Here is a 16388-nt window from a genome sequence, read left to right on the forward strand (position 1 = left end):
ATTGCCATAATCTTGGGGTTTTTTTATGTTTAACTGCAACCCAGTTTTTGCACTTTCTTCTTTCCACTAATGGGATAGTTTAGTGAATTCTAGAACTGGATTCTCTGTCTCAAAACAGGTCATAAGCTTGTTTATATTTTAAAATCTCTGGGACAAATATCTTACCATTCTTTCCTGAAAGCCTCTAATTATAGAAATGCAAGAACGTAAGCATTTCTCTTTCTTTCATTTATTTGTTTTTAGCATATAGAATTCTCTTTTGACTCCTACTTTACATTCATGCATATATGTGCTGCTACATCTCATTTGCACTCAATGTTTATCTATGCTGCTGCATCCCATTTAGCATGCTTACTACAAATCTTTACAACAATAGTTTGTGGTTAGATGTTCTGAGTCACTAAGGTTGCAATATGTGCTTACCAGAATTTCTCCAGAAAACCACAAAAGTAAAAAAGTGGGAATTGCAGGCCCAATTTAGTTCACTGTGGTTAGCATGGGTACAGCAAACACTGACTGTGAGATTGGCTCAAGAGACCAGAACCTTAATTATGGTTCTTCTAGAATACAATATCCCTCATGGAAGGCATGACAGAGCAAGGTCAAAAGGGTATAATTCCTCTTGTTTCGGGACTTTTGTCAACCTAAGCAACATCTGAATACCTTCAAGCTGCTCCACTGTGTTATGGTGCCTCTATCATTTATTGCACTCATAGGAAACTACATAGTACCCATCCGAGAGTTGTAATATTCGATTTCCTCAAACCCAGGCATATAATTTGCAAATTTGCACTATGTTTCAAACTTCATAACATCCCTGTATAGCTACAACGGATCTGAGGGAACTAGTAAAACATTTAAAGATTTGAAGATAGAGACTCAAATTAAAATCTCTACTTAGTTGTCATGAGCCAGGACTCAGACTTTGAATCTGAAAAGAGCCCTTCAGCTCTCTCTGTTGAAGGACAGCCTCAGGAAGCACAAAACAAAGATCTACAGGGAGGTGACTTATCAGAGGAATCAGTTGAGGAAGCCTCTAAGTCCATGGATGCAACAAGTGGAGAAAAGAGAAGAATACAGATGGTCAATAAGGCTCCTTGCCGGGCACCATGACAGGTGCTCTTGATTAGGAGGATCTGGTTGCAGTTCATCTAAGCATCAGCTTTGGAAATGAGTTGTCTAGTTTCTGCCTGGCATTCTTGTTTCATGACTTCTGTGACTTTGACCCTTGGATTACCTTCCAAACCTGCTGGATTCCTAGACCCTGACAATGCCGCTTAATTTTCTGTATCCAGACCAGCCTTGTCTATACTTTTGCCAAACAGACTCCCACTAGCAAGAACTCTTTCCAACCTCTGTTGACATACCACCTTTGCTAGGACTGTCTCTGAACTCTATGCTAATTGCTTCCACTCTCACTCGGTCATGGGATCACCTTTTTTCCATCTGTTGTTTCATTCATGGCAAAAAGTAATAACAGATCTATAAAAACACCCCAATAAGCCATCAATAGCAGGGGATGGGTTTGTCACAGGGAGGTGTCAGAACGGCAATAGGTTGTGTGTCATGTGATTGCTGTCCTGCTTCAATGCCAGTTAGCCACCTTCATGCAAAAAGGTTTATCAGTGTAGGATTTTTTGCATATATACATGTAGATGCTATATCCTAACACAGCTACCTCCTAGGAAATATTAAAAGGTATTTCTTGGTAGAAGAACAAAAATAAAAACAAGTACTGATCTAGTATGACAGGTGTGTGTTGGCTTGGGATAAGTGTTAAAATAATTTTAACTGCTTAAATCTTATTGTTGGAATTAATGTTTTCAGAACAATGCTTGTGGATGCACTAGGATGACTCTCCATTACTGTATGCTTGTGGTAATCACTGCCACTATACTCCAGATCTCTCCCTCTCCACCCTTCGTCAATCTGGGCATGAGGCATGGCATGATCTCTGTGTAATGGCATGGCATGGCAAAATGAACGTAGGAGGCATTGCATTGCAAGAGTTGCAGGTGGGTGGTAAGATTGACTGAAAACAAGGAAAACCCAATTTTCCTAGTTTCTAACAGACCTCACAACCTCTGAGGATGCTTACCATAGATGCAGGTGAAACGTCAGGAGAGAATGCTTCTAGAACATGGCCATATAGCCCGGAAAAACCTACAACAACCCAACAGGAAAAACTACTGGTTGTAAGGAATATATGAATGGGTTTGTTCCAGGACCAAAATCCAGGGGTACCAAAATCTAGAAACATTTTAGTTTCATTATATACAATGGCATAGTGAAACGGTGCACTTACATCAAATGACAATACCAAGTTTTGCTTTTTGGATTAATTTTTTTGAAACTGTGAATGTTTGAATCTGTGATCGTAGAATCCATGCATCTGGAGGGTGACTCTATATGACGAGAAGGGGGTAAAAAGAACAGCCATTACAGTAAAAAATAATAATGCTATTTTGTACTTTGGTAACTTAAGGGAAGAGGTCCCACATGGTTGTCCAACTTGATTTCATATTAAAACTGATGTGTGAGGCAGTATAAGAGTCAAATTGGGGCATGCTACTGTTCAATGGAACTGGGTTATAGTCCCCATGTGTCACTCACATTTCTACTCTGTTAAAAATGTCATGAATTTTGTTGCAAGTCCCCTATGATGTCAATACCTGCTTATCTGCTGCTAGTTGCTATGAGCAAGGTTGGGTTGGATTTTGAGCTTGGATCTTCCTTCCTGTTACTGGTCTGTGGGAGAGTTCACTCAAATCTTTTGAGAAGTCAGGAAGTCAGTTGTCGAGATACGGGCTGCCATTCTGTTTGTGAAGAAGTTAGCAGGCTGAAAACTTTATAATGAGCAAAGACTACAAGTCAGCCTGCAGCTGCTAAACCTTCTTTCAGAGGATTAGTGATGGCACATTGATCTGCATTATGTGGTCCTCTGTGCTTACTGTGGAAACATATGGAGACAATATACAAACAAACAACGTTCTAGGAGCCACTTGGAATTCCTGAGCAGGTTGGCTTGATGCCCTTGGCCAGCTTGTGGGGAGAAGTCACCACTACAGTGGCCCTAAACTCACTTTACCACTATGAACAACTAACATGTAGTTATACGATTCTGTGGCAAATGTTTTCATCCTGGTTTTGACTGGTTGGTCACAGGCAGAGAGTCAATCAATAGAGGAGCTTGAAGTGATTTAGTACGAACTTGCTAAACAATTAGCATGAACCTGATGGATAGCCAATGTGAAATGGAAATCTAGATAGCTTCAACATTCTTCCTAACACTCCTAAAAAGGCATATAAAGTGAATTTGCCCTGAAATACAGAGCACATATCATTACTTGTGTCTTGATTTGTAGTCAGTAGTTTTGAGAGTCAGGATTATAAAACAACAACATAAGTGCTGTAGATCCACGACCGCCTTAGGAAGGAAAAGCCCCTAAAACTCGGATAAACCTCTTAACTTTCAGAAGGGCAGGTGGTTTTGGCAGTCAATTTTGTAATAACTAATGTGAGCCACTGGGAGACCAAAGGGAAGTGATAATAAGCAGAGTTTAGTGTGTTAAGGGCTCCAGAAGCAACATCTTGTTTTTATTTGGGGTTTTTAAGAGTCATTAACAGTCAGGCGCCAGTAGTGCTGAAACTTGTCATTATTACAACCACAAATGGGCATTGCATCCCAAAAGAAGACTTTAGCTTGTTTTAAGAGGGAAATAAAACCCTCATATTAGCAAACCATACATTTTGGGGGGAATGGCAGAAAGAAAAGTAACTGTGTAAATACCAAAACATGACTTTTAAATCTATATCTAGAACTTACAAAAATCATTTTTGGACTACAACAAACTTGTAGTTTGGGAATTCTAGGGACTGTAGTCCAGAAATAACTTTTCCAACTTCAAGATATAATACAGCATGAATACTGAACAATCTACGTCATGTAAAAAGGACATATAATGTTCAGAATACAGGTCTGTGGTTTGCTTTGTTTAGTATGAAATCATTAAATGGAATGGGGTATGAAAGTAACTGGGCCATCTCATTGGTGATATTGTGCCATCTGTCTAGCATTGTGGTGTCTGCATAACCCCTAAATACCTATATTAATCAGAAAATTATTAGAGAATCAACGGTGTGATACAGTAGCTTAAAAAGCCAATGTGATTCTAGGCTGCATCAATAGGAGTATAATGTCTAGATTGAGTAAAGTCATAGCCCCACCCTATTCTGCTTTCGTTAGACCTACCTGGAATAACACTGTGTCCAGTTCAAGAAAGATATTGATAAGCCGGAATATGTTTAGAGAAAGGGGACCAAAATGGTAAAAGGTCTGTAAGCCAAAGCCCATAAGGAGCTGCTTAGGAAGCTGGGTATGTTTAGTAAAGGTAAAGGTTTCCCCCTGACATTAAGTCCAGTCGTGTCTGAATCTGGGGTTGATGCTCATCTCCATTTTTATGCCAAAGATTCGGCGTTGTCCGTAGACACCTCCAAGGTCATGTGCCCAGCATGACCGCATGGAGCACTGTTACCTTCCTGCCGGAGCAGTATCTATTGATCTACTCACTGCTTTTGAACTGCTAGGTTGGCAGAAGCTGAGGCTAACAGTGGGAGTTCACACCACTCCCCAAATTCAAACCTGTGACCTTTTGGTTAGCAAGTTCAGCAGCTCAACGGTTTAACCAACTGCGCCACCAGGTGCTCCGGTTGGGTCTGTTTAGCTTGGAGAAAAGAAGGTTGAGAGAGGGCATGATGGTCATGCTCAAATATCTGAAAGGATGTCAGATCAAGGAGGGGTGAAGCTTGTTTTAGGGACTGGGACATGGATTCCTAAACATTAGGAAGGACTTCCTGATGGTAAGAACTGTTCGGCATAGTGTGGTGGGATCTCCTTCTTCAGGGGCTTTTACACAGAGGCTGTGTGGCCATTTGTTGAGAGTGCATAGATTGTGTATTAATGCATGGCAGAATGGGGTTGCACTGGATAGTACTTGTGGTCTCTTCCAACTCTATGATTCTTTGAAGAACTCTGAAGCAGTTCACAGAGTTCTATCTTGGAGATATCTATAGAAGTAAGTATTGCACATAGCCATGCTGCTTCCTCCAGGTGCACATTTTTAGCAAACAATGACAGTAATCTCTTTTAAATGTTTGCTTTACTGGTAGCCTAATTTTGAAAAGCTGCTAACAGTGCAGCAACTCATAGTATTATGTTGAAAGCAGAGAGGGATTAAGGTTTTGACAGCAGGATTGACAATTACGGACCAGGCGGAGTATCCCTTGACTGGAAGCTACTCAGCAGGGTAGAAGTGAATAGATAAGCAGTAACCAAGGGTTCTTTCACACTTTGTAATTTTGCAGTAGAATCATAGAAAATAAATGTCTTCTGAAGGGCTCCATGACCAAAAACGTTTGGGAACCCTTGTAGTAGAGTATAAGGGAAACAGGGAGAACTATCCAGTGAAGCCCATTCCACACAACTAAATAAAATTTCACATATTCTGCTTTGAACTGGAATATATGGCAGCGTGGACTCAGATAATCCAGTTCAAAGCAGATATTTGGGGGATTTTCTGCCTTGATATTCTGGGTTATATGGCTGTGTGGAAGAGCCCTTAGATTCGAGTCTTGTGGTCACAGACTTTCAGTGGTGTTTTCCTATCAACTAGTAAAAGCATGATACTTCTGGTCTATACTTGATGTGTCATCCAGCTTCTAAGGATTGTAATTTCTAATATTTTAATGTACTCTTGGAAGCATTACAAAAAACTCCAAAAAGCACTTGAAAAGCCTTAATTTGGACAGAACATCAATCCACATGCTACAGAAGGCAGCACTTCTTGGAACTACATATATTCTACGAAAATATTTCTAACGTCCTAGGCCCTTGGGAAAAGCCTGATGTTCAGAGACGAATACCAGACACTTGGACCTTATGTGCTTGTGTGCTAATAAATAATAACATACATTTCTTTATTATTTATTTACAGTATTTATATTCCACCCTTCTCACCCTGCAGGGGACTAAGGGCGAATTTCAATGCACATATACATGGCAAACATTCAATGCCATTAGACATACAACATATATAGACAGGCACAGAGGCAATTTAACATTCCAGCTTTCCAGTTTTATGAGGGTATGCTCGATTCTGGCCACAGGGGGAGCTGCTGCTTCACTGTCCACTTGTGACACCGAGTCCTTGATGGAGTACTTCCTCATTCTTACGTACCTCCCCCCGGTATAAAGCGGTACCTGAATTTCCTACTTGACAGATGCAACTGTGTTTCAGGCTGCTTAGGTCAACAGCAAGCTAGTTTGTTAATGGGCTAGCTTCGAACTCATGACCTCTTGGTCAGTCGTGATTTAATGCAGCTGGCTACTAACTAGCTGTGCCACAGCCTGGTCTTAAATCCAATATATTTCTCATTCCAAGCACTTTATTTTGTCACCCTTCTATTGGAGCTCAGCCTGTGATTGTGTTCCAGGATCAGGGTGCTTTGGATGTGGGGAGTGATGTCAATGAGTTTCAAGATGGCAATGGTTTGGTCACTGAGATTGATGCAGAGAATGACCAGGATATCCCTGTGCAAAGAGTAGTTTCCCATGAGAATGTCCCTGAGGAGGGTGGGGATGATGGTGTGCTTTCTGAATTGTTACCAGAGAATTCCCATGATAGGGAACATGAAAACAGCTCAGCACCTGGCCCAGCTGAAGAAATTAATGAGAAAATAGATAATGAGCAAATAGATAGACGCGAGGAGATTAGTCAAAACAGGAGAGCTGAACAGTGGCTTCAGCGGTCTGCCAGGCTCTGAGAAAAAAAGATAAGAAATTCTCAGTTAAAACGAAACCAATTTCGGAATGCTAGAGACTTAGCTAACGAGGAGACAGAAGTCCCAAGTACAGGATATATAGTCAGATGAAGCACTGTTTCGAATCAAGTTCTTGTTCATGGAAGTTTTGCTTGGGAAATTCGTGTTTTAAGTGCCTTTGTTTCATGGTTTTGATTCTTGGATTTCATGCTTCTATAGTCATGCCTTGGGTGCATGTTTCCTGATTTTTTGCATTATCTTTGGGAAGTTGTGACTTTGTTTTTTGGACTTTGCTGGACTATTACCCTGGACTACTTTGTTCCTGCTTATCTTCCTACCTAATCGGATTTACCTATTTCTTTCAAGTGTTTTTTTTAACCTTACTGCTTTTCAATTATCTTCAATAAAAGGATTGTTTTTCCAGCCAACAAGTATGATCAAGGAACAGGAAGTTGGGAGCTGAAGTCCAAAACATCTGGAAGACCAAAGTTGGGATATCACTGAACTACAGCTGTGTCTTGGTTCCCCACGTGTTTTAAACTTCAACACTCCGAATTCCCAAGATTGCTGGGGCTTCTGGGGGTTAAAATCCCCCCAAAACCTTTGGAAGATGAGAGGTTAGGGATCACTGGAAATATCAATTGCACCAACATTTCAAACAACAGCAAATGTATGCAGGGAGGCGGGGTAGTTCTTGGCTGCTTTGGCAGAGCCCTGCAATCAAAGGAAAACAGGAATAGAGGGGGAAACCATTTCCGGGTGCGCCTTCGCTGCTAGGAACCTAGCTGCGCGGGAACGTGTTTCCGGCACGAGGCCACTTCCCTGAGCGCAGCGTCTGGTGTCCTAGAGACCAGAAGAAGAAGAAGAGGCGGCGGCGCATTGCCTTCACTGAGAGGATGCTCAGCACGGATCGCCTCTCGCAGTCGGGGATGGAGTATCTAGGTGAGACTCTCCTTTTCTCCCGGCCTTTCTCCAGAGGGACCCGGGGTTTTGTGGCTAAATGCTCCCCTCCCCTCCTTGAGAAGGGCCTGCCCATGTCGAGCCCCTTCCCCTCCTGGCTGGGCCAAAACACAGAGGCCCCCCTCACTCTGTGGCCCACTTTAGGAAGGTTTATATTAGGGTTTCAAAGCCAGAGCAACGTAGTTTCACCTTTGGATTACTATTCATTATTCACTAGCCACCCCCTGCCACGCGTTGCTGTGGCCCAGTCAGGTGATCTGGAAAATAAAGTAATGAGAAAGTATTGGTTTCTAATATATGTAATTTATTTATGCTTGTGGGTAAACAGTATTTCTTGTTGTTACTTTGTCAGTGTTGATGTGGAGAGTGTCTGGTTTGCCTACTCTGGAATATGCAACATATCATAACCCTTCTTTAGGGGGCCCTTTCAAATCTATGATATTATATCTGTGTGTGTGTGTGAATCATATCTATCTATATTTATGACGGGATGGCTCTTTGTCAGGAGGGCTCTGATTACATTTTCTTGGCCTGATGAAGAGAGTTGGACTGGATGGGCTTAAGTATTTTCTGTTGGTCGTGGGGGTTCAGTGTGGGAAGTTTGCCCCAATTCTCTTGGTTGTGAGGTTCAGAATGCTCTTTGATTGTAGGTGAGCTATAAATCCCAGTAACTACAAATCCCAAATGTCAAGGTCTATTTCCCCCAAACCCCATCTGTGTTCATATTTGGGCATATGGAATATTCGTGCCAAGTTTGGTCCAGATCCATCATTGTTTGAGTCCACAGTGCTCTCTGGATGTGGGTGAACTACAACTCCCAGACTCAAGGTCAATGCCCTCCAAACCCTTCGAGTGTTTTCTGTTGGTCATGGGAGTCCTGTATACCACATTTGGTTCAATGCCATAATTGGTGGAGTTCAGAATGCTCTTTGATTGTAGGTGAACTATAAATCTCAGCAACTACAACTCCCAAATGACAAAATCAAAATTGTTTTAGTGAAGGACATACATTGGGTTGTTAGGTGTATGCTGTCCAAATTTGGTATCAATTGGTCCACTGGTTTTTGAGTTCTGTTAATCCCACAAACGAACATTACATTTTTATTTATATCGATTTATTTATATTAGGCTTTCCATGCCAGAGCGACATAGTTTCATCTTTGGATTATTCTTATTCTTTTATATTAGGCTTTCAATGCCAGAGTAACATACAGAAGTTTCATCTTTCTATTATTATTATTATTATTATTATTATTATTATTTTACACAAAAACACAGTATGTCACAGCAAACGAGATCTATATGCTGGATTTCGTATCACAAAATCACAAGTCGAACACTTCCCTAGGACTGTGTGATGTATTTTCGAATGATGCACACAGATCCAAGTAAGGTGGCCTTTTGTGGTTGATAGATTTTGATTTTGTCAATATTTATTGTTTCCAAACGCCGGCTGAGATCTTTTGGCATGGCACCCAGTAGGCCAATGATTACTGGGACCACTTGTACTAGTTTATGCCAGAGCCTTTGCAGTTCGATTTTGAGGTCCTGATAACGGCTGAGATTTTCCTGTTGTTTTTCCTCAATGCGACTGTCACCCGGTATGGTGACATCAATAATCCAAACTTTTTTCTTTTCCACAATCGTAATGTCTGGTGTATTGTGTTCCAAAACTTTGTCAGTCTGGACTTGAAAATCCCACAGTATTTTTGCATGTTCATTTTCATTATTAATTTGCATGTTCATGTTTATTATTATTATTATTATTATTATTATTTGCTCCAGGCACAGTCAGCCCATTGTATGCTAATCAAGGTGGTCAGTTGAAACATTCACACCTAGCTCCAGCAGAAAAGAGTCCTTTGTCTCACCCTGGTCATTCCACAGATATATAAACCCTTTTTCTTAGTTTCAACAGACCTCACTACCTCTGAGGATGCTTGCCATAGATGCAGGCAAAACATCGGGAGAGAATGCCTCTAGACCATGGCCATACAGCCCGAAAAAACCTACAACAACCCAGTGATTCCGGCCATGAAAGCCTTCAACAATATGTTATTATTATTATTCATTTTATATTAGGCTTTTAGTGCCAGAGCAATATAGTTTCATCTTTGTATTATTATTTATTATTTATTTATATTAGGCTTTCCATGCCAGAGTAACATACAGTAGTTTCAACTTTCTGTTATTATTATTAGTTAGACTTTCAATGCCAGAGCAACATAGTTTCATCTTATTATTATTATTATTATTATTCCTTTATATTAGGCTTTCCATGCCAGAGCAACGTAGTTTCATCTTTCTGTTATTCTTATTCTTATTCTTATTCATTTTTATTAGGCTTTCCATGCCAGAGCTTTCCATCCAGAAGCAACCAGAAGAAGAAGCCAGAGCAACATAGTTTCATCTTTCTATTACTATTCCTTTACATTAAGCTTTTCATGCTAGAACAACATAGTTTCATCTTTCTGTTGTTATTATTCATTTATATTAGGCTTTCCATGACAGAGTAACATAGTTTCATCTTTCTATTACTATTATTGTTATTCATTTATATTAGGTTTTCTATGCCAGAGTAACATACAGTAGTTTCATCTTTCTGTTATTATTATTAGTTAGACTTTCAATGCCAGAGCAACATAGTTTCATCTTTCTATTATTGTTATTATTATTATTATTATTATTATTATTATTCCTTTGTATTAGGCTTTCCATGCCAGAGCAACATGCACCAGTATTAAGTTTGTGTTTTTTCCCTTTCTTGAGAGAGATATAGGAAATATTTCAATTAGGCCAGTAGAGGAAGAAACCTTATAGTGCAGTCTTAAATACTGTTACTTGGGGAAGTGTGCACTGATATGTAGGACTGGTATTTTGTCAGACCTTAAGAAATTGCATTTCTTTGGAGCATGTGTTGCTATCTGCAGAACTAAAATAAAACCTGGGGAAAAGCTACATGAAGAAGATTTGCACCAAGACAGACTTCTCTCTATTCCCAAAAGATGAGAAGTGTCCTACTACCATTGAGATATTAGGAAACACTGTCTAGCATTTGTTTCAGTAATGTTGTTCTTATTTTTATTTATTTATTTATTTAAAGCATTTATATTCCGCCCTTCTCACCCCACAGGGGACTCGGGGTGGAGCACAACATGTATACAACGAACATTCAATGTCAGGACATAAAACCATAAATATATACAAACATTAAAATTACTTATATTCATATTAAAAGTTGCTTAAAACCCATTTCAGGACACAATTTTTTCTTGTGATAGGATGTTAAGATTAGTAAGTAGAAACTTGTCTAAAACCAGATGGCAAGTGCAAGACAAGTGAGGTCTAAGACATTGTTAGCCTGCACTTTTTTCAATCCTAGCAAGTAAACCGATTGTGAGGAATGCTGGGGATTACAGTCAAGAAACATTTGGAAGACCTCTGACTGCTTATTTTTGTATAATAAATCAATAAAAGTAAATAATAGATATTCTTCAATTGTAAACATAGTTTTGTGTTACCTTTTTTCTTGATTGAAATCCACCAAAGCCTCTGAATTATACATATTTCTGATGGAAGATGTGCTTTGACCGACTGTCAGTCATAGGAGGTATGAAATTGATTATACAAAAATGCAAATTCAACCCAAGCTCTTTTTGATCCTTGGCCCTTGGAAAGTGGGGAAGAAGAGCTTGCCCCAAGAGCGTCCCCAATTCAAATACTTGTCTGTTTAGGTACTGGTGGATTGGGCTTTCTTGGGCTTACTCATTACTTAAGAATAAAAGAGGATTATACCATTTTATGGCATCGCTTTGGTGATCAAGCTTTCCAGAATATAAACCATGGTCCCTTATCTCCAACCCTTTTTCTTCTCATAATGTAAGCTGGGGATAAATTAGTGGATAAGCTTGGTGCACTCATCTGTTTAGGTCAGGCATGTTAGGAATTGTGGGAATTGAAGTCCAAAATACCTGGAGGGCTGAAGTTTGCCCATGCCTGGTTTAGGTTGTTATTGTTGTTACTCTTGTGCATATAATCAAAGAACATTTGTTAAGGAGCGGGCTGAAAAAACATATGAGCTGTAACCATTCTGTTCTGTTTTGCATAGAACAGAGGAACTTATGAAGTGGGCCCCTAGCATAATAAATAAAATGTTGGTTGCATAAATGGTTCTGCCTCCATACTTGTCCTGTTTCTGTATTATATAGAGCACCTGTTATGCACACACACCTGTATACATCTCTCTCTACATAGGCATGCACATTTATATATGTAATGTTCCAACTATCTGTCTTCCTATGAAGTGCTTGATTACAAAGAAGGGAGATGCTGTGTATTTTTCACAAAAGCTGTTGATGAAGACTTTGTTTGGTTAGTAGGAATCCAGTGACAAGTAAGCACTCCTGAATTTCTTTCTGTGTTAACCTGCGTTTATTTAAACACAATAAAGTAACCTTCCTCCAGGTGCTTTATTGTGTTTCTCAAGGTCTAATAGCATTATCTGGCTATAAGACTACAAGTAATTGTTATTGGCGAAACCAAATCATATTAATCTAATTCAAATGTCTGTTTGTTGCCCCAGGCTGTCATATCAGGTGCTCTTTGAAGAGGTTCTTAGCTCTGCTTGCTCTCTTTTGAGATTGGCAAACTATTGTCAAACCCAGGTCCATCTGCTAAATAATAATAATAATAAAACTTTATTTATACCCCGCTACCATCTCCCAAGGGACTCGGTGCGGCTTACATGAGGCCGAGCCCACAGTACATCAGTAAAAACAATAACAACAGTAATACGTAACAATAAAATAAAACTCATAAACAGAAAATAAACAGCAACAATAACAGTAACACAACGATGTTTAAAAACCTAAAGGCCAGGCAATCCTTTTAGGAGATGCTTTCAATAAACTTTTCAACATTTCCCAATGTGTGTTGGTTCATATGTCTGTGTCAGTTTGTTCCACATTGTTGTAGTGGTTTGAATGTTTGACAGTGAATCTGGGGACCAGGAAATGAATGCACACTCAGCCATAGCTATATATCAGATGATCTTGGGCAAGTCACTCTCAGCCTCAGAGGAAAGCTAGGTTAAACCCCCTTTGAACAAATCTTGCCAATAAACTCTTTGACATGGTTGCCATAAAAAAGAACTTGAAGCAGCAAATTTTCTATGCAAGGTCTAATAATAATGGTGACATATTTTTAGGACTAGATACGAAGTTTATATTTTTAGACCCTTAAATAGCAAGGTACTTTCCCCAATATTTAGACATTTCTCTTTGTCATTATTGACATTTATATTCCAATATACCATTTATGAAAGATGCTGCTGTTACAGTTACACAACTAGTTGTATGTCTGGACAGAGAATAGGGCAAGCTGAACTTACTTTCTCCTCCCTGGTATACATATGTTCTTGGCCAACGTATTTATGTTGAAATGTCTCCCTCTTGACATGAACATTATCAATAATAGAATAGACCCAGAAAACTGAGTGAGTTCAAGATAAAAGAGAAACACAAAGCAAACATGAAAGAAAACTGAAAATTGGTTATTTTGAAATAGAAGCTGGATGGATTTGAGGCACCTAATTCAAGTTGAAGATGTTCTTTCTCAGAGTATAAAATATCTAGATACTTTCTTAGGTCAAGAAACTGTAGTCTAGGAAAAGGATACTTATAATATTACTAAGTTTCTTGAACGTGCTTTTCACAATATGTTCCATAAGACTTACAATACTCTATCAAGTTAGTCAACATTCTCTTCGTGTTGGCTAGTGGTTGTTCTAAGGCCACTTTGTGATTTCGTGGAAGTTAGCAAGAAACTCCTCAGTGTAAAGCTTGCTTTCTTAGCAACTACATCAGGACCGATTATGTTTCTCAGCCGTAATTTCTTGGTTCCTTTGACAAAAAGCTGCCCTTTCAGTGAAGTTCTTCCCATATTCCAGCTCTAATTGAGGGTTTACTGTTTTAGAGCAATTTTGAAACTTTTAATTATTTTCTCTCTTGAGTTACATTCTTCTCTTTCCACTTTCTAGCCAAACCCTTTCCCCTTCATCTTGTGCCAACTGAGGACATGTGAGAACATGAGCCTCCCTGCCAGGGAAACTCTACATTTTCTAAAACCAGGACACATTGATGCCACAGATGTTATGCTCTCTTATGAAATGGGGTGTAGAGGATTGGGACAATTTTACTATTACCAGATAGAGATTCCTTTCATTTTAGTGCATGAAAATGAACTGCTGGAGCACTGCAGATGTGTTTGATGCACTGCAACAGCTGCAGCTACAATGTCTTTCAGGGCCAGCTGTTTGCCTTCCTAATAGTTAAAAATTTGGTAGACAACAAAGGTACATGGACTGGATACTTATTTTAGTTAATCTAGTAATTCATGTTGCTGTTTCAGTTACACTTAGAGATTGGATTGCAGCTGGGCCAATTTACTTATCCACATGGTGTAGTGGTTTAAATGTTTGACTAGGACGGTGGGAGAACAGGGTTTGAAATCCTGGTTGTATGTGGAAACCTTCTGGGTGAGCAAGTCACACTCTCAGCTTTAGAGGGCAAAGGCAATCCCCCCCGAACCAATTTTGCCAATAAAAGGCCATGGTAGGGTTACCATAAATCAGAAAAAACTTGAAGGCACACGACATCTTAGTCACAGTTAAGTCATTACTAACACTATGCATTATTTTCAGTTGGATATAAATAGAATTAATATGGCTTCTAAATCCAAAATGTTTGAGACTGAAAAGCTAAGAAAGCCTCCTCAGCCTAAAGGAATAACTTGAATAGAAGAGACAAGAGAAAGCAAAGGTACCTACACTGTACTGCAGATTGCCAGTACATGCGAAAAAGAGCCAGAACAAGATAGGTGTAGGTATTTAGAGGTTAGACTGCAACTCCCATCTGGTTGTATCGCCTTTGTCAATGAAGAAAGAGAATGGGAGTTGCATCTGCAGGTCAGGCATATTCCCTCTGCTTGTACACAGTGTGATTGGTAGAATTTGAGGTTGCATAAACAAAAGTTCAGATCATGAAATGTATGAATTGTATTTTGCTTTGCTTAGGAATACTGTATCTCATTTCTCAGCTCCATAGTTGAAGAAGGGTGTTTCCAGCCCCTTAGTCGTAAATTTATAAAGTCCGATGAGTGCATAGGAACTGGTTTATTAGAAAATAAGACAATCCTGGCTTGCATTGCATTAAGTGTTTTGTTACAGTAATATACTGATTACTAGTTTACATATTATGTTACTTCTCTTGCTGTCATGAAGGAGAACATGCTACAGGCATGCATCAGTTAACATTTAGACAACAAAATTCCAGAGAACTTTTGGTTTGTTGTTGTTTTGTTCACCTAGTTGTCTATTTTTCTTTCTTTTTTCCCTTTGTCTAGTTGGATTTTTTAAAAACAACATTAGAATTGAGGAGACAGGTTCTTCTTTCTGAGTTAAAGAAATAAACAATTCAATAAAACTTCAGCCAACAAAGAATGGAATTTTACCCATGTCAATGTTACTGTAGTTATGTAAGCTTGGCATACAATAGGCAAGGTAAGAAGCAGCTGCCTCTGGATTCCCTTCCTGAGTATGTGCAAACAGCAAATCAGAGAGAAAAAGGATAAGCAGACCTCACCAGCTCCCCCAAGCATGTTAATAAACCAGATCTAGTATATACATTTGGCCACCAAAATGGAAATCATAAGAAAATTGGGGGCTGGTGAAAGTTTAAAAAAAACCCCGTGCATTTTCAAAGAAGCCTTGAAATGTTCTCTAATGGGTTCAAAATGTTTTTGTGTACTTCAGTAAGGCTTATCTGAGTTGATTGTTTCATTTCATATTTACAATTTTGAATAAACTTTTCTGAAAATGTACAACTGGTCTGTTTTGTGATGTTGGAATTTATCTCAATACTTTCCGTGTTGTTTCTGCCTCTACTACTAGGAGCAGATCTACATTGTTATCCAATGTCTACCTATATTTTGTATTTAAGACTAAACAAAAAAGGGAGGGAGACACTGAAAGACTGTGATATTTACAAAATGGTCTGTCTGCATTGGTTGCTCATTCTTAATGCTAAACTAGTTAGCTTAACATAGAAGAGCTTGTTTTCAGTTGAGCTCAAGGCTGAGAAATGCTTTTGTTCTTAATTTAGATTCCATTTGACCCATGTTGTCCTTAGTGGTAAAATTCTGCCAGATTGTATAGTCTTACAACACATGTCGTAGATCAGCAACATGTACTCTGCATAGTAACACTATATGTGGAATGACATGCCATGCCAGTGCATTTTTCCAAAGAATATAGAAGCCTCCTGTAAACAGTTGTAGTAGGGTTAATAAAGTGTTAGAGTCACAAAATCAAATAAGACAAAATTATATGTTGGCAAGAAACTAGATATGTTTTGTTTGTCTTGGTTAGTTACTTGCCTTGCCTTCCTTGCTCTTTCCAATAAATATAAAAGATGGTGCCAAAAAATCAGTTGTATTGAATAGACAAAATTTTTGTTTGTGTATTTAATGTTTTAATTTCTGTGGTTGGGACATTTTAGTCAGTTGTAGCAAAAAAACAGCAAAGTGTCTTGGGGAGACTTAGAGGCTAACAA

At 39.0% G+C, this 16388-nt stretch overlaps 1 protein-coding gene across 2 annotated transcripts in view; it reads left to right on the forward strand.

The window, feature by feature from the left end:
- Positions 1 to 7615: 7615 nt before the first annotated feature.
- The window catches only part of CSTPP1 (centriolar satellite-associated tubulin polyglutamylase complex regulator 1), a 154017-nt gene continuing 145244 nt past the window's right edge, over positions 7616 to 16388 (forward strand). For both annotated transcript variants that reach the window (XR_010908970.1, XM_060763601.2), the window contains exon 1: positions 7616 to 7761. Coding sequence is in view for 1 of the 2 variants with exons in the window: in XM_060763601.2 (XP_060619584.2) it covers positions 7716 to 7761 (46 nt within the window). In the remaining variant the exon portion in view is untranslated. The remainder of the gene's footprint in view (positions 7762 to 16388) is intronic.

Source organism: Anolis sagrei, chromosome 1 (assembly GCF_037176765.1).
Source record: "Anolis sagrei isolate rAnoSag1 chromosome 1, rAnoSag1.mat, whole genome shotgun sequence".
Classification (NCBI taxonomy): Eukaryota; Metazoa; Chordata; class Lepidosauria; order Squamata; family Dactyloidae; genus Anolis; species Anolis sagrei.